This window comes from Podarcis erhardii (genome assembly GCF_964252035.2).
Source record: "Podarcis erhardii genome assembly, chromosome: 5".
Classification (NCBI taxonomy): domain Eukaryota; kingdom Metazoa; phylum Chordata; class Lepidosauria; order Squamata; family Lacertidae; genus Podarcis; species Podarcis erhardii.
This window is the reverse complement of record NC_138509.1, coordinates 79342982-79363664: the sequence shown is the minus strand read 5'-3', so window position 1 is coordinate 79363664 and position 20683 is coordinate 79342982. Positions and strand designations below refer to the sequence as shown.

The window sequence follows — 20683 nt, the reverse complement described above, 5'->3', positions numbered from 1 at the left end:
GCTCATCTCACTTTACTGGTTGAGGGAGCCGGCGTACAGCTTCCAGGTCATGTGGCCAGCATGACTCAGCCGCTTCTGGCGAACCAAAGCAGCACACGGAAACGCCGTTTACCTTCCCGCCAGAGCAGTGCCTATTTATCTACTTGCACTTTGATGTGCTTTTGAACTGCTAGGTTGGCAGGAGCAAGGACCAAGCAACGGGAGCTCACCCCATCGTGGGGATTCAAACCACTGACCTTCTGATCGGCAAGCCCTAGGCTCTGTGGGGTTAGCTTCACACCCTTGGCCTCCAGAGGCAGCAGGAGGCAAGGCACTTGTTCCCTCCATGTCCCTGTTGCCCACCCACACCACACCTGTGTGAGCCAGACTCCTGGTATGGCACACAACAGATCAAAAGGCAGACAGGTGGCGACGCCTGGAAGGACACAGCTCTGCTTACATCTCCTGTTGAATCAGGGATGTGCCTTTGTTGTCAGGTGGCAGGTCCAGATCTCTAGAGACTTGGTGGGAAAATACACATTAAAGACCCCATATAAGAAAAGACAACAGCTAAGCACCTGGAGCCTAAAGCTTTTTTTTTATTAAAAAAAATCCCTAAGATATACAAAGAAATGTTTCTTAACAAAGAGCCTCCCCACTCCTCATTCTCTAACATGGTTGGCCAAGACCAGAGACAGGGCCCTTTCAGTAGTGGCACCAAAATTGTTGTTGTTGTTTAGTCGTTTAGTCGTGTCCGACTCTTCGTGACCCCATGGACCACAGCACGCCAGGCACTTCTGTCTTCCACTGCCTCCTGCAGTTTAGTCAAACTCATGCTTGTAGCTTCGAGAACACTGTCCAACCATCTTGTCCTCTGTCGTCCCCTTCTCCTTGTGCCCTCCATCTTTCCCAACATCAGGGTCTTTTCCAGGGAGTCTTCTCTTCTCATGAGGTGGCCAAAGTATTGTAGCCTCAGCTTCAGGATCTGTCCTTCCAGTGAGCACTCAGGGCTGATTTCCTTAAGAATAGATAGGTTTGATCTTCTTGCAGTCCATGGGACTCTCGAGAGTCTCCTCCAGCACCATAATTCAAAAGCATCAATTCTTCTGTGATCAGCCTTCTTTATGGTCCAGCTCTCACTTCCATACATCACTACTGGGAAAACCATAGCTTTAACTATACGGACCTCTGTTGGCAAGGCACCAAAATTATGGGACTCTATTCCATGAAACTCGGAGGGCCCCTCTTTGCTTGTGTTCTGCCAGCTTTAAAGACATTGTACCAAAAGAAGAGTCTGCCGGATTAGGCAAATGGCCTATCTAGTCCAGGATCCTGTTCTCACAGTGGCCAACCGGCAAGCAGGATTTGCTTCTAGCTGTGGAGGCCAAGCATAGCCATCATTTTGAAAGTAAAATAAAATCAGGAGGGCTTTTAGCCTCACAGGAAAGCAAGGTTTTCTCTGAAGACTGCAATTTACCCTTGTTGCATCGTGTTTGATCATGGTGCTGTGCTGGGAACTGCTGCTCACCTTGAACAATACATATGGTTTAGAGCAGGTGGGAAAGTGTAACAGAGTTCCACAAAAGAAAAGAAAAGATATATCGCTAGCAGCTGATACGAGTTGTGGTTCACAGCATCTGGAAGGCACCAGGTTGGGGAAGGCTAGTCTATACTGGCTGGCAGCAGCTGTCCAGGGTTTGGGGCAAAGGTTTTCCCCATTCTTACCTAGAGATGCCCAGGATTCAACCTGAGACCTTTATGTGTGAAAACAGATGCTCTACTGCTGAGCTATAGCCCTCCCCACCAAAGGGGGAACCAGAGAGCACTACACTTAACAAAACTCTGATAGTCTGTTACTGTGCCCTATGCATGATTTGAAAATATCAGAGTGATTTGTCTGAAATCACTCATGTTGATTGAAAGTGAGGTCCAGCGCCGAGGGCCTTCTCATGGTTTCCTCACTGCGAGAAGTGAGGTTACGGGGAACCAGGCAAAGGACCTTCTCGGTAGTGGCACCCTCCCAGTGGAACACCCTCCCTTCAGATGTGAAGGAAATAAGCAGCTATCTTATCTTTAAAAGACATCTGAAGGCAGCCCTGTTTAGGGAAGTTTTTAATGTTTGATGTTATATCGTGTTTTTAATATTCTGTTGGGAGCCACCCGGAGTGGCTGGGGAAACCCAGCCAGATAGGCAGGGTATAAGTAATAATAATAATTATCATTATCATTATTATTTCTCCCATGCATGGCACCTGATAAGAGAGTATTTGCTAAATCATTGCAGAAGACAACCCTTTCTCTGTACTCTGCAGATTAGCAGAAAATTTAAAGGAATATCTAATCATCATTCTGTGTTATCTGCCACTTGCCTCTGGGGACGTATTCTGATGGCTGGTGATTAGTTTGTGACATAATGACTATGATTTAGCATTGGGTTTTCTGACACTGCCTTCCTTACAGGGGGGCCCAGACAGTTACTGGGGAGATGCAAGCTTCTTCTGGCACATCCTGGCAGAGCCAGGTGGTATGTCCTCCCTGCTGGCACAATAGAGTCAGCTGCATGTCCTTCCCTTTCAGCTGATAACCAGAGGATGTCTTTGCCTCCCTGGGGTCCATGTCCCTCCTTTGGGGGGCCTTAAAGTGTGGCTTCCCTTTTCCTTTGTATTGATTGCCCCTGGGGCAAAGACACCAGTCAACGCTGCCAGGCAGGCCATCTGTCTTTGTTTTCTCCCTGTTACATTAGGAGAGGGTTTTAAGTAACCTTAATGGGGGAAGGAAGCAGACTGCTTGACAATCTCAACTCTAGAGAGGACCTATTGAGATCAAGATCACGTGGGGACTTGGCCTGCATACACACCATACTTTTAAAGCACACGGTTTCACCCAAAGAATAATGGGAACTGTAGCTTACTCCTTAAAGGTAAAGGGTAAAGGGACCTCTGACCATTAGGTCCAGTCGTGACCGACTCTGGGGTTGCGGCGCTCATCTCGCTTTATTGGCCAAGGGAGCCGGTGTACAGCTTCCGGGTCATGTGGCCAGCATGACAAAGCCGCTTCTGACGAACCAGAGCAGCGCATGGAAACACCGTTTACCTTCCCACCGGAGTGGTACCTATTTATCTACTTGCACTTTGATGTGCTTTCGAACTGCTATGTTGGCAGGACACGGGTGGCGCTGTGGGTTAAACCACAGAGCCTAGGACTTGCCGATCAGAACGTTGGCGGTTCGAATCCCCGCGACGGAGTGAGCTCCCATTGCTCGGTCCCTGCTCCTGCCAACCTAGCTTACTCCTTACAGAACTATAATTCCCAAAACCTTTGAGAACCCTGGGAGCTGTCGTTTGGACTGTAGCTCTGTGAGGGGTAAGCTATAGTTCTCAGGATTCTTTGGCAGCCATGTTCTTCAAATGTTTGGTATGTCTGGTGCAGTGCGCTCACAGCAGAATGACCTGGTAAAACCCTAAGGTGCTAGAATGGACTGTGGTAGAATGCCATGTTTGAAATCTCGTTATTTGAAAAAGGAAAGTGGCAGCTTCACCCCCCCCCCCAGCCCTATTGCATGGCCCTACCATTAGGCAGAGTGAGGCACCTGCCTTAGGTGGCAGATTCTGTCTAGCAAGGAATGGTGGAAGGTAAGTGTGGGAGCACAGAACTTTATAGGGCATGCAGCTTGCCCTGTGGTCCCTCATTTGGTCTGTGGTGTTCAGGTGCTGAGGAAGATGCTGTCCCATCACTCTGGTTGTAGCTCAGCCGGTTTTGGTATGGGGAATGGGGAGGCTGGCCCTGGTCAGTGGCAAAGGTCTTCACTGCTTTCCGCTGTGCATGCTTTCTGCTTGTATTTCTCCTGCACACATGGAGCACATCTATGTGGCCTTAACCAGTTCACTCTTAATGTATATGAGGAGCCGTAAGTCAGTCCTGCATCTCTGTGTGTCTCTCCCCCATGATACATTCACTCATGATCCATTCCCTCCTTTGTATTAACTCACTTCATGAAGTTGGAACATATAGCTTTGTCCAAGATGCAGCAGTGACCTGGAAGTAATAGAGTAACCTCCTTGTTGATCTCTCTTTCTCTTTCTCTGCTCTACTCTTCAAAAGGGTTTGCAAAACCTTGTTTTGCTCTGTGAATTTTCTTTCTATTGTTGTGGCTATATTGTTGTGTGTTTGTTTTGTAGCAAGATTTAGACTACCTAAAAAAAAATATTACTTTATACTTTTATGGTAACTTTGAGGAACCTTGTAGTTCTCCAGATATTATTAGACTACAGCTTTCATCGTCCCCAAATGTTGACCTTACTGGCTGGGGCTTGCAGCACTGCTCTTTGGTTCATTTGCGGCTGTTTCTGGGACACTTTGCAAAATATAGGCCAAGAAAAGGAGCTACTCTAATTGGAACGTATTCCGTGTCTTTGTGTGCCTGCTGTTTCAGTTGGGTTGTACAGACTTGGGTTCTGGCAGTGGAAAAGAGAGCGTTAAATAGCCATCTGTGTCGATCAATAGGATTCCCTGCTGATCAGGCAATATATTTGACTGATAGAATTGAAACAAAAGATGGGGGGTGGGGTGGGAGGCATTGAAGGAAGAGGAGATTAGTTATCTCCTCACCCAGTGAGCCTCTCATTTTAATGCATCTAAGCTCTTTGAACCTTAGCAAAAAGATGAGGCGAGGATCATGACTCTGTTTTCAACCTTGTTGACAATTCCTCCACTGGTCTGAGCTACAGGACAGTGGTACCTCGGGTTACAGACTCTTCAGGTTACAGATGCTTCATGTCACAGACTCCTCTAACCCAGAAATAGTACCTCAGGTTAAGAACTTTGCTTCAGAATGAGAACAGAAATTGTGCGGCGGCGGGAGGCCCCATTAGCTAAAGTGGTACTTCAGGTTAAGAACATTTTCAGGTTAAGAATGAACCTCCAGAACGAATTAAGTTCTTAACCCGAGGTACCACTGTATCTTTCAGGTTGCATGCGGCAGCCAAGGAAGCATTCCTAGGACTGTTTGTTCCTTGAAACAGTTCAGCAGGCTAATGAGCCAATTCCCCCTCAGCTGGTCCACCATGTACCTTCTACATAAAACAGAAGGGACGCGGGTGATGCTGTGGTCTAAACCAGTGCTTCCCAATCTTTTTCCAACCATGGCCCCCTTCTGACCTTGTTTCCTGCCTGTTCCCCCCCAGGCGTAGCCCAGGGGGGGGGCAGGGCAGGGGCCAGCTGCCCCCATAAGTAAAAATCAATACAATTTGTTAGGTTCTGCCCCCTAACAAAAGCCTGCCCTCCCCAACAAAATCCTGGCTACACCCATGCTCCCCCGGCCTACCGGTAGAAAGGTAGCTATTTAAATGTTGTTTGTAAATAGAACATGGTTTATTTATATTTTTAAATAATTTATACAAAATACAATGACATAAAATGATAGGAACATAATGAAAGATGGTTGAAGCAGAAAAACATACAATCACGAAGCTGGAAGGGACCCCAAAGGCCATAGTTCTAGTGCAGGGGTCAGCAAACCTTTTCAGCAGGGGGCCGGTCCACTGTCCCCCAGACCTTGTGGGGGGCTGGACTGTAGGGATATTGCGGAGTGGGGTGTGGGGTCCGGAGGGAGCAGGCAGTCACGTCTGCCTGCACGCGTGACCTTGGGGTGCAGGGAAACCCCCCCCCCCCAGACAAGCCACAGCTGTCTGTACATCGTTCCACCTATGTCTGACCTTTTGCAGTCTCAGCAGTCAGCGGTGTCCTGTCTGTAACCTTTTGTCCCTGAGACCTTTTGTCTCCTTCATCAGACACTGTGGAAACAGGTGCCAAAATAGCTTTGTACCACCCCACGATCTCGGGATGGAAGATGTGTAAAGGTCACAGCCCAAAAATGTATCTGCCTAGCTTGCATACTTGTCTCAATAAAAGGAGGCTCCACAGGAATGGCAGTAGCTCGCTTCAGCCCACCTGTGCGCAGCTCACATGATGATCAACACCTGTCTTGGGCCTTCACTTCACCAGACTATATATTTTTTTAAAAAAAGAAAAAAGAATGAATTCCTATGGCCCACAAATAACCCAGAGATGCATTTTAAATAAAAGCACACATTCTACTCATGTAAAAATACGCTGATTCCCGGACTGTCTGTGGGCTGAATTGAGAAGGTGATTGGGCCAGATCCGGCCCCCAGGCCTTAGTTTACCTACCCATGTTCTAGTGCAGGGGTCGGCAAGGCTTACCGGGCATGGGCCAGATCACTCCCACGGAGATCCTCCGTGGGCTGGACCAGTGCAGCGCGACGCTGGAAATTGCATCTGCGCATGTCCGTGGTGCCGGAAATCGCTTCTGCGCATGCCCAGACACCAAAAAACGCACCTGCGCAGAAGTGATTTTCGGCATCTGGGCATGCGCAGAAGTGATTTCCGGAGCCGATTGGCCACAAGTTGGGGACCCCTGTTCTAGTGCAACCCCCTGCAATATAGGAAACTCAACTAAAGCATCTATGACAGATGGCCATCCAGCCTCTGCTTAGAAACCTGCAAGGAAGGAGAGTCCAGAACCATCCAAGGGAGATCCATGTTCTATGTATTATAAAAAGTAAACAACACTTATTTGACACAGAGGGGGAAACCTACAGATACAGTCCAAAAGGTGCACAGGGAGTTCTGTAAATACAGGAGAATTTGAAAAAGCAAGTAGTCCTCACTGACCTGGTGCAAAAAGATATTGTCATCCGGAGGAGCCCTGGCTGCCTAGATATCCCCCTTCTCCTTCCCCATGTGCTGTTCTGGGGGTTCTTCCAGCTCCTCACGAACCACTATTGGGGGTGTTGAGGGATGCAGGGGGAGGAAATGAGGGAAAAGCCCCATTGCACAAGCAGAAGCCCTCATGTAGGGCTTGCTCTGATGGAGGTTGTCAGGCAAACCTTTCCCAGTAGTTTCTTAGCGTAGTTTCTTTTTGTCAGATTGGCCTCAGAAAGATTATAGGGGGGGGGGAGGTATTTATTTAAAAGAAGCTGAGACCTAGGTGTTGAGGTCTGGAGTCTGTGCCCAACATGATTTCAGAACCTTATTAGTAAACAGGATCTCAGGCATGGACACTTCATCAAGCCTTGGGTCTGAAGTCCAGTGGTGAGTTAAAAGATGTTCCTGGGGTGTGCAGAGAGCTTATACAGACATAGGGTCCACAGAGATGACATATACACAGCAAGGTCAAAAGCCTGGTCTTAAATCAGTTTGTTGGGGATCCAAAAGTGTGTCTAGGTGACTTGGCAAGATGACCAGTGAGATGGGGTCAAAATGAGGGGATGGAGCAGATGGGTTAAAATCCAGGTATGTGTGTGTGCTTGGCCATAGGGGAGAAGCTTTAGGCGAGAAAACTTCCATAATGTAATGGGGCAGGTTCTGGTAAGAGGTAGATTGGGGCACCTCAAGTAACAAGAATGACTCATCTGTGGATGGTCCTCCTGAATGGACCTATGAAGAACAATGACTGTGGATGGTGGCTTCCTGGTGAGTCTGACTGTCTTGTCCATAGACTTTATTGTTCTGTGGGGTTTGCATCTTCATTTCTATGGAATTCCTGGTTTATTGAAGATGCTCGTCTCCAGACACAAGGGCTTTTGATACAAAACCTGTATCTGGTGACCTTTTGCTTACAAATCATTTTGCCTTATTGCCAATGGCTTTCTGGTGAATCAAATGAAGTGTCTGGATCTTTACTGGCAAGAAGGTCAATGGGTCAAGACAAAAGGATCTTTTCCCAGGGTCTTTTGGCTTAGGTAAATCCATCTTTGGTTCACTCTTAAACACAAGATGGAGACTAGCAGCTAAAGCCTCCTAACTGGCCACAGGTTTCCCACCCCTTGCCTAAGTGGTCTTCTTAAATATTTCTCAGAAAACAATCCCTCTCTCTTCCTATACTGTGATTCTTTGTGTGTTTCCCCCAACGGCAGGGTCACTGGCATTCTGTTACAGACATCTTATCCCATCTATTGGATGGCAAAAACTAATTAGACTAGTTCAGATTCTTTTAGCATTTAATCACAGGGTTCTATGGAGACACTGAGTTATTATAGTTGGTGTAAATCTGGTTGATTTCATCTTGATTCTTTGACCAGAAGGCTCTTGTTTTTGCTGTTGTGGATGTTTTGTTGTTGTAATTTGATGACAACAAATTGTACCTTCCCTCTCTCATCGTTTTTCAGGCTTGTCTAGAAGATTCTTTTGATGTCTGCACCCCCAGGAAGGCTGCAAGAAGCATCCCTTAATCTTCTAGCCCAGCTTAACATGCACACATTACTTAAATTGTTCCTAGATAACTTCCTTTTGCTTTGGAACAGGACAAGGCTTCCAGGGAGAGCGTGATGTGACTGGCAGTAATATTGTCTAAATTAAATGTGCCTCCTGCCTCTTTCTTGGATGTAAGAACAGAATGATAGTTGGTTCGTAGCATCTTGCAGCCTCTCTAGCCATCTTGGCAATAGATTCAGCAAGCCAAGCTAGATGGAACTGGTCAGGCTGAAAGCGGATATGTGAATTGTTCTTAAGTACCACACTAAAAGATTCTTCCAAACTGGAAGAAGCCCAGCAATTTTCAAAGGTTTGCTCTTAAATTTTTTATTATTATCATTTATTAAACTTACATACTCCCCTTCATCTGACGATCTCAGGGTGCTTCACAAGGTAAAATGCATTAAAGTTTAAACTGAGAATAGAAACAGAGGGTACTTGACTAATATTTGGTGTACTCGTACAGTCCATCTTATAATGGGTCTTGAGGGCATCTGCAGGGTTTTTTGTTTGTTTGTATGTTTATGTGGAGGGACGCGGGTGGTGCTGTGGGTTAAACCACAGAGCCTAGGACTTGCCGATCAGAAGGTCAGCAGTTCAAATCCCTGTGACGGGGTGAGCTCCCGTTGCTCGGTGCCTGCTCCTGCCAACCTAGCAGTTTGAAAGGACATCAAAGTGCAAGTAGATAAATAGGTACTGCTCCGGCGGGAAGGTAAACAGCGTTTCCGTGCGCTGCTCTGGTTTGCCAGAAGCGGCTTAGTCATGCTGGCCACATGACCCAGAAGCTGTACGCCGGCTCCCTCAGCCAATAAAGCGAGATGAGAGCCACAGCCCCAGAGTCGGTCATGACTGGACCTAATAGTCAGGGGATCCTTTACCTTTACCTTTATGTTTATGTGGAGGCAATGTATGTATGGTTACCAACAAACAAATAAACAGACAAACAGAAAATAACTAGCACCAGAGAACAGGTTTCCATTTCTGGCAGATTTGCTGGCTGAGTAATGGTGAGCTGTTTTACTAGACCCGTCTTGAGAAGCTGGGTCCATCTCTGTGTTGTTTCTCAGTGGGCTGCTGGCTGTAGGTAGACCTGGAATCCAAGCAACAACTTTCCACTCCCTGCTAAAACACCCAGTTCTTTCCCTGATTCCCTTCATCCTTTGAACTAAAAAAAAGAAAGAGTCTGTATCTGTTTCCTTCCTTTCATTGTGACCATACTTGCTACAATTTATCAGTGAAACCTAGGGTTTTTAGTTACTTATGCAAGAGGCTCATCAAGTTGATGTCGATGATGACTTGTTTCCCCCAAATGGCTTTGGATGCCTTTTGTTTGCAACTCCTGTCCTAGGGAAGAGCTGCAGGATGGCATGGTTTGCATGCAAAAAAATCCCGGGTTCAAGCCAGATCAGGCTGAGAAAGACCTTAAACCCAAGAGAGCTGCTGCCAGTCATAGCTGGAGTAGATGGCATTCAGCTAGACGGACTAACGGTTTGTCTATTATGAAGTGATGTGGCAGTTACTTCAATTTCCCCTCTATTCACATATTTGAAAGCTTGGCCTTAAAAATACCTCCCTTTGCAGGCCCTGCATTGAGCAAACTGGATTTTGCAAGGCATCATTTGTAGGATTAAAGAAAAGAGTTCTCAAAAATGAATTGAATGAGATTATGGGAATAAAGGAAGCCTTGTGGAGAGAAATCCAATGGTCAACTTCTTAATGAGTTATATGTTAGTCTCTGAAAATAATAGCGGCAATTGTTTGCATTGTTTGGGGTCCTGGCTCCAAACAATGGACAAAACCATAGAAGCTGATGGAGGGTAATTGTTTTTGTTTTTTTTAATAGAGGTGGTTTCCTCCCCGTTTGGTACCAGTATCTTTAGCTTCACATAGATATTTCACTGCATTGGCCTTGTTTATGAGTTTGCTCATTATGCGTTTTCATTGGAACTCTCGCGAGTAGCTAGCAAAACACCTGCCCCTATGGTATGTCTGGAGGGGGGGCTTGTATAGTGTATATGCCGGTATGGGGGGGAAATGGATGCATTGCATTTCCTTGTGGAATATGGCTTTACACCATCAGGGACAGAGCAGCCATAAGAGCATCTCCATGTGCAGTTATTCTTTTCCATAGTTCATGCAAAGGGGAGAAACTGCAGAGGGATGCATTTGGGAACACCATTGGATAAGGGGCTAAATCTACCCCTTGTATCTCTGGAGCTTTGGTTCTCCAAAGCTGAAGTTCATAACAGCACCACTGTGGCTTTTGCTTGCATAGCTCCATCCTGGATTCAGTTCTGTGGTCACACTAGAATATAAAGCAGGCAAGTTGTTAAATCCAAGGCCGGAACAGAACCTTCTTGCACACTGAAAAGATAGGTCAGTCGGTAGAGCGTGAGACTCTTAATCTTAGGGTTGTCGGTTCAAGCCCCACATTGAACACGAAGATTCCTGCATTGCCGGGGGCTGGACTAGATGTCCCTTGTGGTCCCTTCCAGCTCTACAATTCTATCATGTACCCATTATTTTAAGGGTGGAGAATCTGTGGCCCCTGATATACCCTCCAACATTTCTCTAATGAAAAAGGGATGTCCCATTCCATAATAATAATTTTACTATTTATCCCCCACCCATCTGACCGGGCTTCCAACATTTATAAAGAGATATAAAAACCCAATACAGGGCTGCCTTCAGACAACTCAGGGGTTGGATAACTCCATACCCTCCAACATTTCTCCAATGAAAATAGGGGCGTCCTAAGGAAAAGTGGGGCATTCTGGGATCAAATCAGAACCCGGGACGGCTTCTCTAAATCAGGGACTGTCCCTGGAAAATAGGGACACTTGGAGGGACTGCCCTGATTTGCTGTTGGACTCCAGCTTTCTTCAGCCCCACCCAGCAAGGCCCAGGGATGACAGGAGCTGCTCTCTGAAAACATTTAGAGGGCCATGGGTTCCCGAGCCCTGCTGTAACACAATATCTCAGTCTAGGTGGAGACGGTTGCAACTTTGCATTTTACAGCTCACCTGGCAGCCATAGACAACAGGGGATTTAATGCAGAGAAATAAGCAGGCTTGTAGAAGAAGGGCAAATCTCTGCAAGAAAGGTCATCTTGGTTTCTTTGTTTGCTGTGGAGGAAAGGAAGCCCATCCTTTGGCCTCCATCTCTCCTTGGGCTGCCCACCTGGTGGAAAACAGGCTAATAAATTGCCAATGCTGCATTTTCCTGCTGGCGGAGAAGGGGGCTTGGAGATGCCAAATAATACTCTTTTGGCTGGCTAGTAGAAATAAAGAAAGGGCAGGCTAGTAACTTAACGTGTGCTTACTTATGAAGCTGCTGTATTCATCCTGCAAATAGTAAATGAAAGCTAGGTAAAGGTGAAAGGACCCCTGACCATTAGGTCTAGTCGTGGCCGACTCTGGGGTTGCGGCGCTCATCTCGCTTTACTGGCCGAGGGAGCCGGCGTACAGCTTCCGGGTCATGTGGCCAGCATGACTAAGCCGCTTCTGGCGAACCAGAGCAGCGCACGGAAATGCCGTTTACCTTCCCGCCAGAGCGGTACCTATTTATCTACTTGCACTTTGACATGCTTTTCAACTGCTAGGTTGGCAGGAGCAGGGAACGAGCAACGGGAGCTCACCTCGTTGCGGGAATTCGAACCGCCGACCTTCTGATCGGCAAGTCCTAGGCTCTGTGTTTTAACCCATAGCGCCACTACCAGAGCATAAAAGTACCTTTTGCTTTGATCTATAGGAAAAGATTGGAGAGCATCCATCACCACACCTAAAGGGTGGCAGGCTAGCTTAGGTGACATAATGCACACAGTTCTGTACTCGAAACACCTTGCCTCCTTGTCTGCCAACATAGACTGGCTACCACCCTCCTCCCTCCCTCCGCTCAGTGGTGAGGCTGGTGTAGGCTGAGATGGGGTGAGAAAGCAATGAATACTTGAATACCTGCATTGTCAAACCCATATCCCTCTCCATGCAAACTGTTTCTCTTTCTTCTTTCTATGAGTGGGCGGTAATTGTGTGAAAGTGACCCTAAGCACCTTGATGATGGGCTAATTGCAGATAACTAGAAGTTGTCCAGCCCCAGCCAATAATTGCTGAAGCATTTTGAGTAAAGCAGGAATTATTATTATTTTTTAATATATGAGAAATAATCCCCAAAGAATTCTTTTATCTGGACTAATATCACTGAATTGTTCTTCCTTTCAACTTAATAATTACCTTCGCATTACCGACACTTACCCCTCCTTAATTTTGCAGGAGAATTGTCTTTGATGCTGAGAAGAAACCCTCCTAAGGATGAGTTACTGGAACCTGGATAAGAGAACTTGTCTGCAATACTGCCGGCATTTTTTGGTGGACAATGGAGTTTTTCATGGTAAGTGGCACCTTCCCCCTCTAGCTTCTGCCGTCTCTTGTTTCTTACCTCCCTTTAAGTGTGGCTGAAATTACACAGTGGGGCTTACATAACAGATGGTCCTTATCTACCTGCAGAGATGCAGCCTAGAGGCTGAATTTTATTCTGAGAAGTGGGGCTTTCTCACTTGCTGGTTTGTTAACACTTTCGTAGGCTTTTAGCTGAAGGGGAACAAACCTTTAGGAGCAAAGCAAAATCAGCTGCGTAAGTGTCAGGTGCCTTGTTGACATCATCAAGCTGTCATTCCGATAGTTGCACGCACTTTGAAGTTGGAATCTGATATTTTGTGGATTCTGGTTTGTACTGACCTATCCTGCACTTCCCAGACTAATGTGTGGATCAGAACATACTGTAGTTATCCTTTTGGATTTGGACTTTGCTGAATTTAGCAATGCAGTTCTAAGCTAAAAGAAAAGCCCCTGTCAAAAACTGTTTAGAAATGTGACTTTTGTGAGCAAATGCATTACAAAAATGTATTGAAATACAAATTTTTGTCTTGATTTTTTTAAAAATGCAGATTAACGCAGAAGCAGGAAGGAATGGCTTTGGTTGCTGTTGTTGTTATTATTAACTTGTTAATCACCTTCTAACCAATTACCTCAAGTGGATGTGAGGGAGAGGAAAGCCAAGGCTTATATTATCCCCTTCCACACACCCCACATAAAGTGTGATTTGCAGCCATTTGCTTGAGCTTTTAACCACCGAAATCCTACACTGGGTGGCAGTATTGGACTTAAAATGAAAGAATTTCATTCCTTCACGTATTCTTAAATCACCTTGTAAAAGCATAAGAAATTATATATAATTAGATTTCTCTTGCCTGGAAACATTATTAAACACAGCGACTTGCAATTTTGCAGCAGTTTTTCAATAAAAGAGGTATAAAATGGCATTTCAGTGTCTAATATTAAAATGAGAATCACTTTTTATGACTGCTTTTTCAATGGGTGGCGAGTTTTGGACTCCCTTTCCCAGAAGAAGCTGCCCAAACCCCTTGCAACATATAGGGGTGTCTCTGAATGCAGATGCAGTGCTGCTGATGCTGTAGTTTTATTCGTCTGCTCCTGCCCTTTCTTGCGTGCTATGAGCCAGAAGAAATGGTGGCGGGTCCTTGACTTAACTCTATACACCTTCTCAGGCTCCGCGCCCATGATCTGCCTCAGCCAAGGGCCCATCAACCTTTGGCCAGAAATGTTGAAGTATCCAGCCTTTATTGGCAGAACCCAAAAGACCACCAGAGAACTGGGCTTTGCTCCTCTTGCTATGACCAGGTCTCTTTCCAGTAGGAAATGTGGAAATTCCAAATGGTGGAATTCCTTGATATTAGCATTTTATTTCATTTCAAGATTCAAAATCACATTTTAAGACTTGATAAGTAGAATCCTATTCTGCAGTGCTAATGACTTTCCGCTCACCAACCCTCAATGTTTATAATTGTAATTACATATAATTGCATTTTAAAGTACCCTCATACTGAGTTTCATCCTCTTAATCAGGTTTCTTAATATAATCTACTATTTCCACCCCCCGCTTAAACTTCAAACCCCGCTGTGGACTTCATATATAAAGAGTTGCTTTTAAAATAAATTGGAATTAACAACACCTGAAGGACGCCACATAGATACCCCTGGTTTAGTGTGATATGTGAATATGGCCTGTATCTCTTTAGTTCAGCTGAAGTATTCCTGAGGAGAGGAGAGGTTATTTGTATTAATTTTCATTTCTGCCTGCCTGACTCTGTGTGTGTTCTACAGAAGTTACCTGCTTCAATGCTAATTTTGATGCAAATGTGAAAAGGACTCAAAGGCCAATATTCGTGTTTTTTGTTGTTGTTCTAAGGCTAGAATTACAATTAGCATGAATTAATTTGAATTCTTATCATACTGGAAACACAATATTCACCAGGTTGGTGTTGTGAAGTTGAGAATCCTGGAGATAATATTGATTAGCATCTCTCATATATTTATTTTTGTGAACAAAATATGAAATATATCACTAGGCAATGATTTTATCCTGCCTCTTCATTATGCTTTGTGTTTGGTTCAAAAATTAATCCATGTTTCAGGAGCTGAGGTCCTCCCCCCCCCCCCGGAATAATCTGATTAAAGATAGCAACATTTTGTGTGTGTTTGCCCTGTCTTCTTGCCTGTAGGAGCTGCTGCAAGGTGTGACTGCAAGTAAGGACCTCCTGGTCTAGGCTGCTACTAATCTCTGGATTATTATTTTTATTATTTCATTTTTTTATTGCATTTCTATACTACCCTTCATCTATGGCTCACAGGGTGGTTTACAATATAAAAACACAAAGATACATAACATAATAACAAACAAAAACCAATAACCCTTCATGGTTTAAAAGGCCATAGAAGATGGTTTAATTAGTCAAACACCTGGGAGAAAATGAATGTTTCTGCTGGGGGTCTAAAGATACGGTACATAATGAAGGCTGCAGGCAAGCTTCCCTGGGGAGAGCATTCCACAGATGGGGAGCCACTGCAGAGAAGGCACTTTCTTGTGTTGCCACGCTCTGGACCAGGCATAGGCACACTCGGCCCTCCAGATGTTTTGGGACTACAACTCCCATCATCTCTGACCACTGGTCCTGTTAGCTAGGGATGATGGGAGTTGTAGTCCCTAAACATCTGGAGGGCCGAGTTTGCCTATGCCTGAGTCTGGACCTCTCGCGGAGGCGGCTGGTTTCTGCCCCTTTCACTGCTGGCATGTGGCACCCTCCACCTTAACTCAGAAGAGAATGTGGCCCTCGAATGAAAACATCTTGCCTATCTCTGATTTATTTAGGACTTATAATTTGTCAATTATAGCCTTTTCCTGTTTTTAGATTAGCCTTATAATATTTGCTTGATTCGCTTATTTCTACAGTCTTAGGAATGTTAGGGTCATTCAGTTGCCTAAGCGGAAAGCAGACACAACATGTTTAATGAACAGCTCGTTTTGTTTGATCAGTTCCAAGAAGAGCCCGCTCCCTTTTTTAGTGTTATTATTCCTGGTTTGGAGGGAATTATTCTTCCCCCCCTCTTCTGATGCCTGTCTGAAGCATACAATTCCTTGTTTAAAACTGCATTTAATAGCAGTGGATCCACTTTGCCGTATAAAATCAGTTCCTTTCCTCTCTGCCTTGGAGACCTTGGTCTTAAGAATGAATTGAGTGGTGTTAGAATCCTGTCATGTTAGATGAGTCTTGCTCACAGAGAAATCTATCCTTTGCTTTCTTGCTTAGTGCGGTTAATTTGGTTATGTTAAGAGTATCTGATCGTAATTTTCCCACTGTGCTTAGTGTGATAAAGTCATAATTGGACATGTAGCACAGGGAACCTCCTTGCAGTCTCAGCAGGAAATGAAACATGTGAGGACTGATTCATTTTAAATCCCAGCAAAGGAATAACAGAGCAATGCCCAATGACTAATGATGGTTCTTAGGCCTGGAGTGGTGGTCGTAAAAATAACACCTACGTGCCAGTTTCACACAGTAACTAGCAGCTGAATGTACAAATCATGCAAAACGGCATGATATTTGTGTCTCTGAACATAAAAAGATCTCTACAGGATCACACCAAAAGCCTATGCCATGGTCACACATTACATTTAAAACACAATGATACCTCTTTAAGCAGCCATGACATCTCCCAAAGGATTCTGGGACCATAGTTTATGAAGGGTGCTGAGGGTTGTTAGGAGGTACCTGGTCCTCTTACAAAGCTACAATTCCCAGAGTTCCCTGGGAAGAGGGATTGGTTGTTAAAGCTTGTAGCTCTTGGCCATATGGTTTTTTGAAGTTCAGTGTGTAAGATTCGAAAGTCTGGACATGAGTATATAGGATTTTCGGGCGCATAGTTCCGTGTATGAGATTACTTTTGGGAATCCTTTCTGCAGTGACTTCTCTGCAAAGGATCTCTTGTGCATTGCAGTGGATTTTGGGGGAAGGGGGTGTTCTTGGGAACGGCGTGAACATGGATAATGCTATAGAAATAATAATTGGGAGACTCTTATTGCTGGACCTCTCCTCTTGATGTGCCCCATATCCTTGTAGAAATATGGAAGGTTGCGTTTTGATCTTCAGGGCAGGGAGGTAAAAGGTTGTTTATCAGTGGGTGATGAGCCACCTGGCAGAAAGTCACCACAGGAAATCAGAAGGCCCTGAGTAGAGATCAAGAATAGTGAGGATTCCAGTGGGAGAGATTTGGGAGGTGAGAACTGGGGTGGGTTGTCTGCAGGACAGACAGGTGTTTGCAGAAGAGAGTCTTGCCTAGTGTGGTCTGCAGAAGGGAGTTGAGTGGGAAGATGCTTTGCAATAACTGTTGCTAAGTGGAATGTTGGCACCAGACTGAGATTGGAGATGAGGAATGGATGGATTTCTCTGCTGTGTCTCCTTTCCTCAAAGGGGGGTTGCTCCATCCCTTTGACCAGCTCGGTTGCCTTCTTCTGAACCTTCTCCAACTCCACAATGTCCTTCTTTGAGGTGAGGTGGCTGGAATGGCACGTAGTACTCCCAGTGCAGTCGCACCATAGATTTGTATAAAGGCATTATGAGATGACCAGTTTTATTTTCAATTCAAAGCCATCCTCCCACTGGGAGACACTAACCACCCCTTGGACCGACTCTCCAGGGCCTCAAGCAGCAATTTCCCCCTTCTCCTGTCACTTTATTCCATTTCACTGGAAATGCCCAGAATTGAACTTATGAGGTTTTTCTTTCTTCTTCTTGCATTCAAAGCTTGTGCAAGGCTTACTCTCTTTTCCTGCCTCTGTGAATTGCAGCGGGATAATTGGTAGTGTTGGACAAGGTGTCATTTGAAGAGGCAGCAATCTTCTCACTGAGGATACCCTCCCAAATTCCAAGAAATGAACACTTCTGAGTGCAGCCAGTAGAGGCCAGCAGGCATCTCTTTATGTGTTTGGGAAGATCATTTCGGCTACATGGAAAAACTGCCTGAGCAGCGAATAAACATTCTGTTCATGTTAAACCCGACCACTTTCATGACTCAAAAGTTGCCTGAGGGTTCCTTGTCCTTTTCTAATGTTATTAGGAAAAACTGTTAATAGCTCTATTTGCATGATATTAATATTCTGATCTGCTTATGTCAGAAATTCCTTGTCACAAACATTCAGGCTGCTGCTGCTGATGTTTGGTACTCCAGGGAGACTTTTGAGTGCCCCAAAGCTAAAAATGTCATACATATATAACCAGAGAGAAGGGGAGGGAGAGATCAGAGCTCAGATTAGATCAAGTGTTATTATTTTTTGCTGGTACTTTTCTAGTGGGAATCTTTAATTTGTAGCATGGAGGAAGGAAGGAAGGAAATAGCTATTTGGATTCGATGTGCCAGGTGAATGACAGATTTATAGGCTACTCCAGGATTGAGTCTCTGGACATGCACAAAATATTCTAGGGGAGTATTTAAAAGGGGAGTTAACATGCATTCATGTACCCCAAAAAGCAAGCACGGAAATGCTAAACTCAAAGCTCCTGGCATAATTACTGGCATAATTACTGGCATAATGCAAGGAATATATATTTGATTTGAACCAACCCTAGTGGGTTTTTAGGTGCATTTCAGAGACACATCTGTTCACTCAGATAGATACCGCACACTTCTGAAGGTGTTTTCTGAGTGTGTTCTGCTGGTTAGGAATGTCAGTGCACCCCCTTCCTTGTTTGCATCTCGTGTCCTTTTTGAATATCTGAAGTGGGCTTTAGAGTGCCTGCATGTTCCCTGTCCAATTCTGTTTGGTGGTGGGGAGATGACCCTTTTCCCTGGACTGTAGTGACTTGAGGTCCCTGTGTTCACAGGTGTCTTCTGAACCATAGCATTGACACATTTAGGGCTCACCCACATTTCCCTTTGCCTGGCTGCTTTCCTTCAGAGAAACCTTCAGTTTAGTGCTGAATTGGAACAAATGGCAATTGGGGTTTCTGTAGCGGCTAACTCTTGCGCCATATGCAGAAGCCAGCTTTTCCCATGTTTGGTTCCACCTTCACTGAGCTGACTTGCTTGACACAGAAAGCCAAACGATGGCTTGCCTTCCTGCACATTTGTTCAATCTAGAAGAGCCAAACTATGGCTTACGGAGGCAGCGTGAATGTGCGGGCTCCCAGAGAGGAACTAACAGCTGCCTTTTCCCTCCACATTTTACAGTCATACCTCATGTTGCGTCTGCTTCAGGTTATGTCTTTTCAAGTTGCGTCCTGCGGCAACCTGGAAGTACCAGAATGGGTTACTTCTGGGTTCGCTGCTCGCGTATGTGCAGAAGTACTAAATCACGCTGCGCATGTGTGCAGACAGGCATGGCACTTCTGGATGCGAATGCTTTGAGAGTTGCGGATGTGCCTCCGGGATGGATTACGTCCACAACTCGAGGTTCCTCTGTATTGCCATGCTGCTCTAAGCCAGCATTGGGCTTAGCATGTTCCCTGAACTGGGGCTGGTGGCAAAACTCTGTCCCTGCTAACCATGAGCTGTAGCCAAGGGCTGTTCTTTTATACATATACAGTCCTTCTTTGCAGTCAGCTATCTGCATTCCGTTGTAAACGTGCTTCTGCCTGCTCTACGTTCTTGGGCTTATTCTTGTTTGTGGAGTTGGGGAACACTATGCAGACAGGTGCACGTTCAAAAGGATACATCAAGCTTATTTTTAGCAGTAGATCTCTGGATACATGTCAGTGAAAAGCCACCCTGCGGCTGTATATTCCACATAACTATTGATCTCTGAACTGCTAATCCTACATCTCTTCATTTCTTAGAACTCTGTGCACGCTATGCTTTCGTCGGGGGGTGGGGTTGGGAATGGCAGGCTAACATCATGTCTTAGTTTATCCCAGTACATTTCCGAGCACAATTCAAAGTATTGGTGCTGACCTTTAAAGCCCTAAACGGCCTCGGTCCAGTATACCTGAAGGAGCATCTCCACCCACTTTGTTCAGCCTGGACACTGAGGTCCACCTCTGAGGCTCTTCTGGCGGTTCCCTCACTGCAAGAAGCCAAGTTACAGGGAACCAGGCAGAGGGCCTTGTTGTCAGTGGCGCCTACCCTGTGGAATGCCTTCCCTTCAGATGTCAAGGAGAAAAAGAACTGCACAACTTTTAGAACGCATCTGAAGGCAGCCCAGTATAGGGAAGTTTTTAATGTTTGACGTTTTATTATTTTGCTGGAAGCCACCCAGAGGGGCTGGGGAAACCCGGACAGATGGGTGAGGTATAAATAAAATGATAAGAATAAGAATGACCCTGTTCATGTCCAGCACAAAGCGGAAACATGCTTTAGCGTAAAATGGTGAGTTGGTTCCAGGAGAGGAGATTGCGGAAGCTTTGCTTCTCCTTGCTCCTGCTGCTGCTGTGCTGCTGTCAATCAAACCATGTAAAAAAATTCCTTCCAGTAGCACCTTAAAGACCAACTAAGTTAGTTCTTGTTATGAGCTTTCGTGTGCATGCACACTTCTTCAGATAAAGTGTGCATGCACACGAAAGCTCATACCAAGAACTAACTTAGTTGGTCTTTAAGGTGCTACTGGAAGGAATTTTTTTATTTTGTTTTGACTATGGCAGCCCAACACGGCTACCTATCTGTAAATCAAACCATGGTTTGCCTTAGCATATGATCCAGTGTTTCACTTGTCTAGATGTGCTGTAACCAAGGTTTGTTCTTGTTGTATAGGGCATGACTTGTCACAAGCCCAGTTTCAGATGATATGCTAAGCGGGATTAGAGTAGGAGCCAAACGTTCATGATCTTCTCTCTTGGAACCTGGAGAAAACCCATCTGGGACGCTCATGATTTCAGTGTGTTGACTTCTGCCTATATTATTCCATTTTGGGAAAAGCTTCTGGGGCTGTGTTTAGTGTTCCGTAGCCTTTCATGGGCTCATTTTATATTAGCTGAATTGGGTAATTTGGGTTGCAACACAATGCTTATATAATATTGTTTTCCCCCTCCATATTTATTGTAGGAAAGCAAAGTTCTGCCCTCCACTAATCGCTCTCTTTGGCAAAA

At 45.3% G+C, this 20683-nt stretch overlaps 1 protein-coding gene across 10 annotated transcripts in view; it reads left to right on the top strand.

Moving 5' to 3' along the window:
- Positions 1-20683, top strand: part of PLCH1 (phospholipase C eta 1) — a 144453-nt gene that overhangs the window by 8099 nt on the left and 115671 nt on the right. For all 10 annotated transcript variants that reach the window (XM_081862073.1, XM_081862075.1, XM_081862074.1 and 7 more), the window contains exon 2: positions 12522-12639. In XM_081862073.1, coding sequence (XP_081718199.1) covers positions 12561-12639 — 79 coding nt within the window. In that variant the 5' untranslated portion in view covers positions 12522-12560. The remainder of the gene's footprint in view (positions 1-12521; positions 12640-20683) is intronic.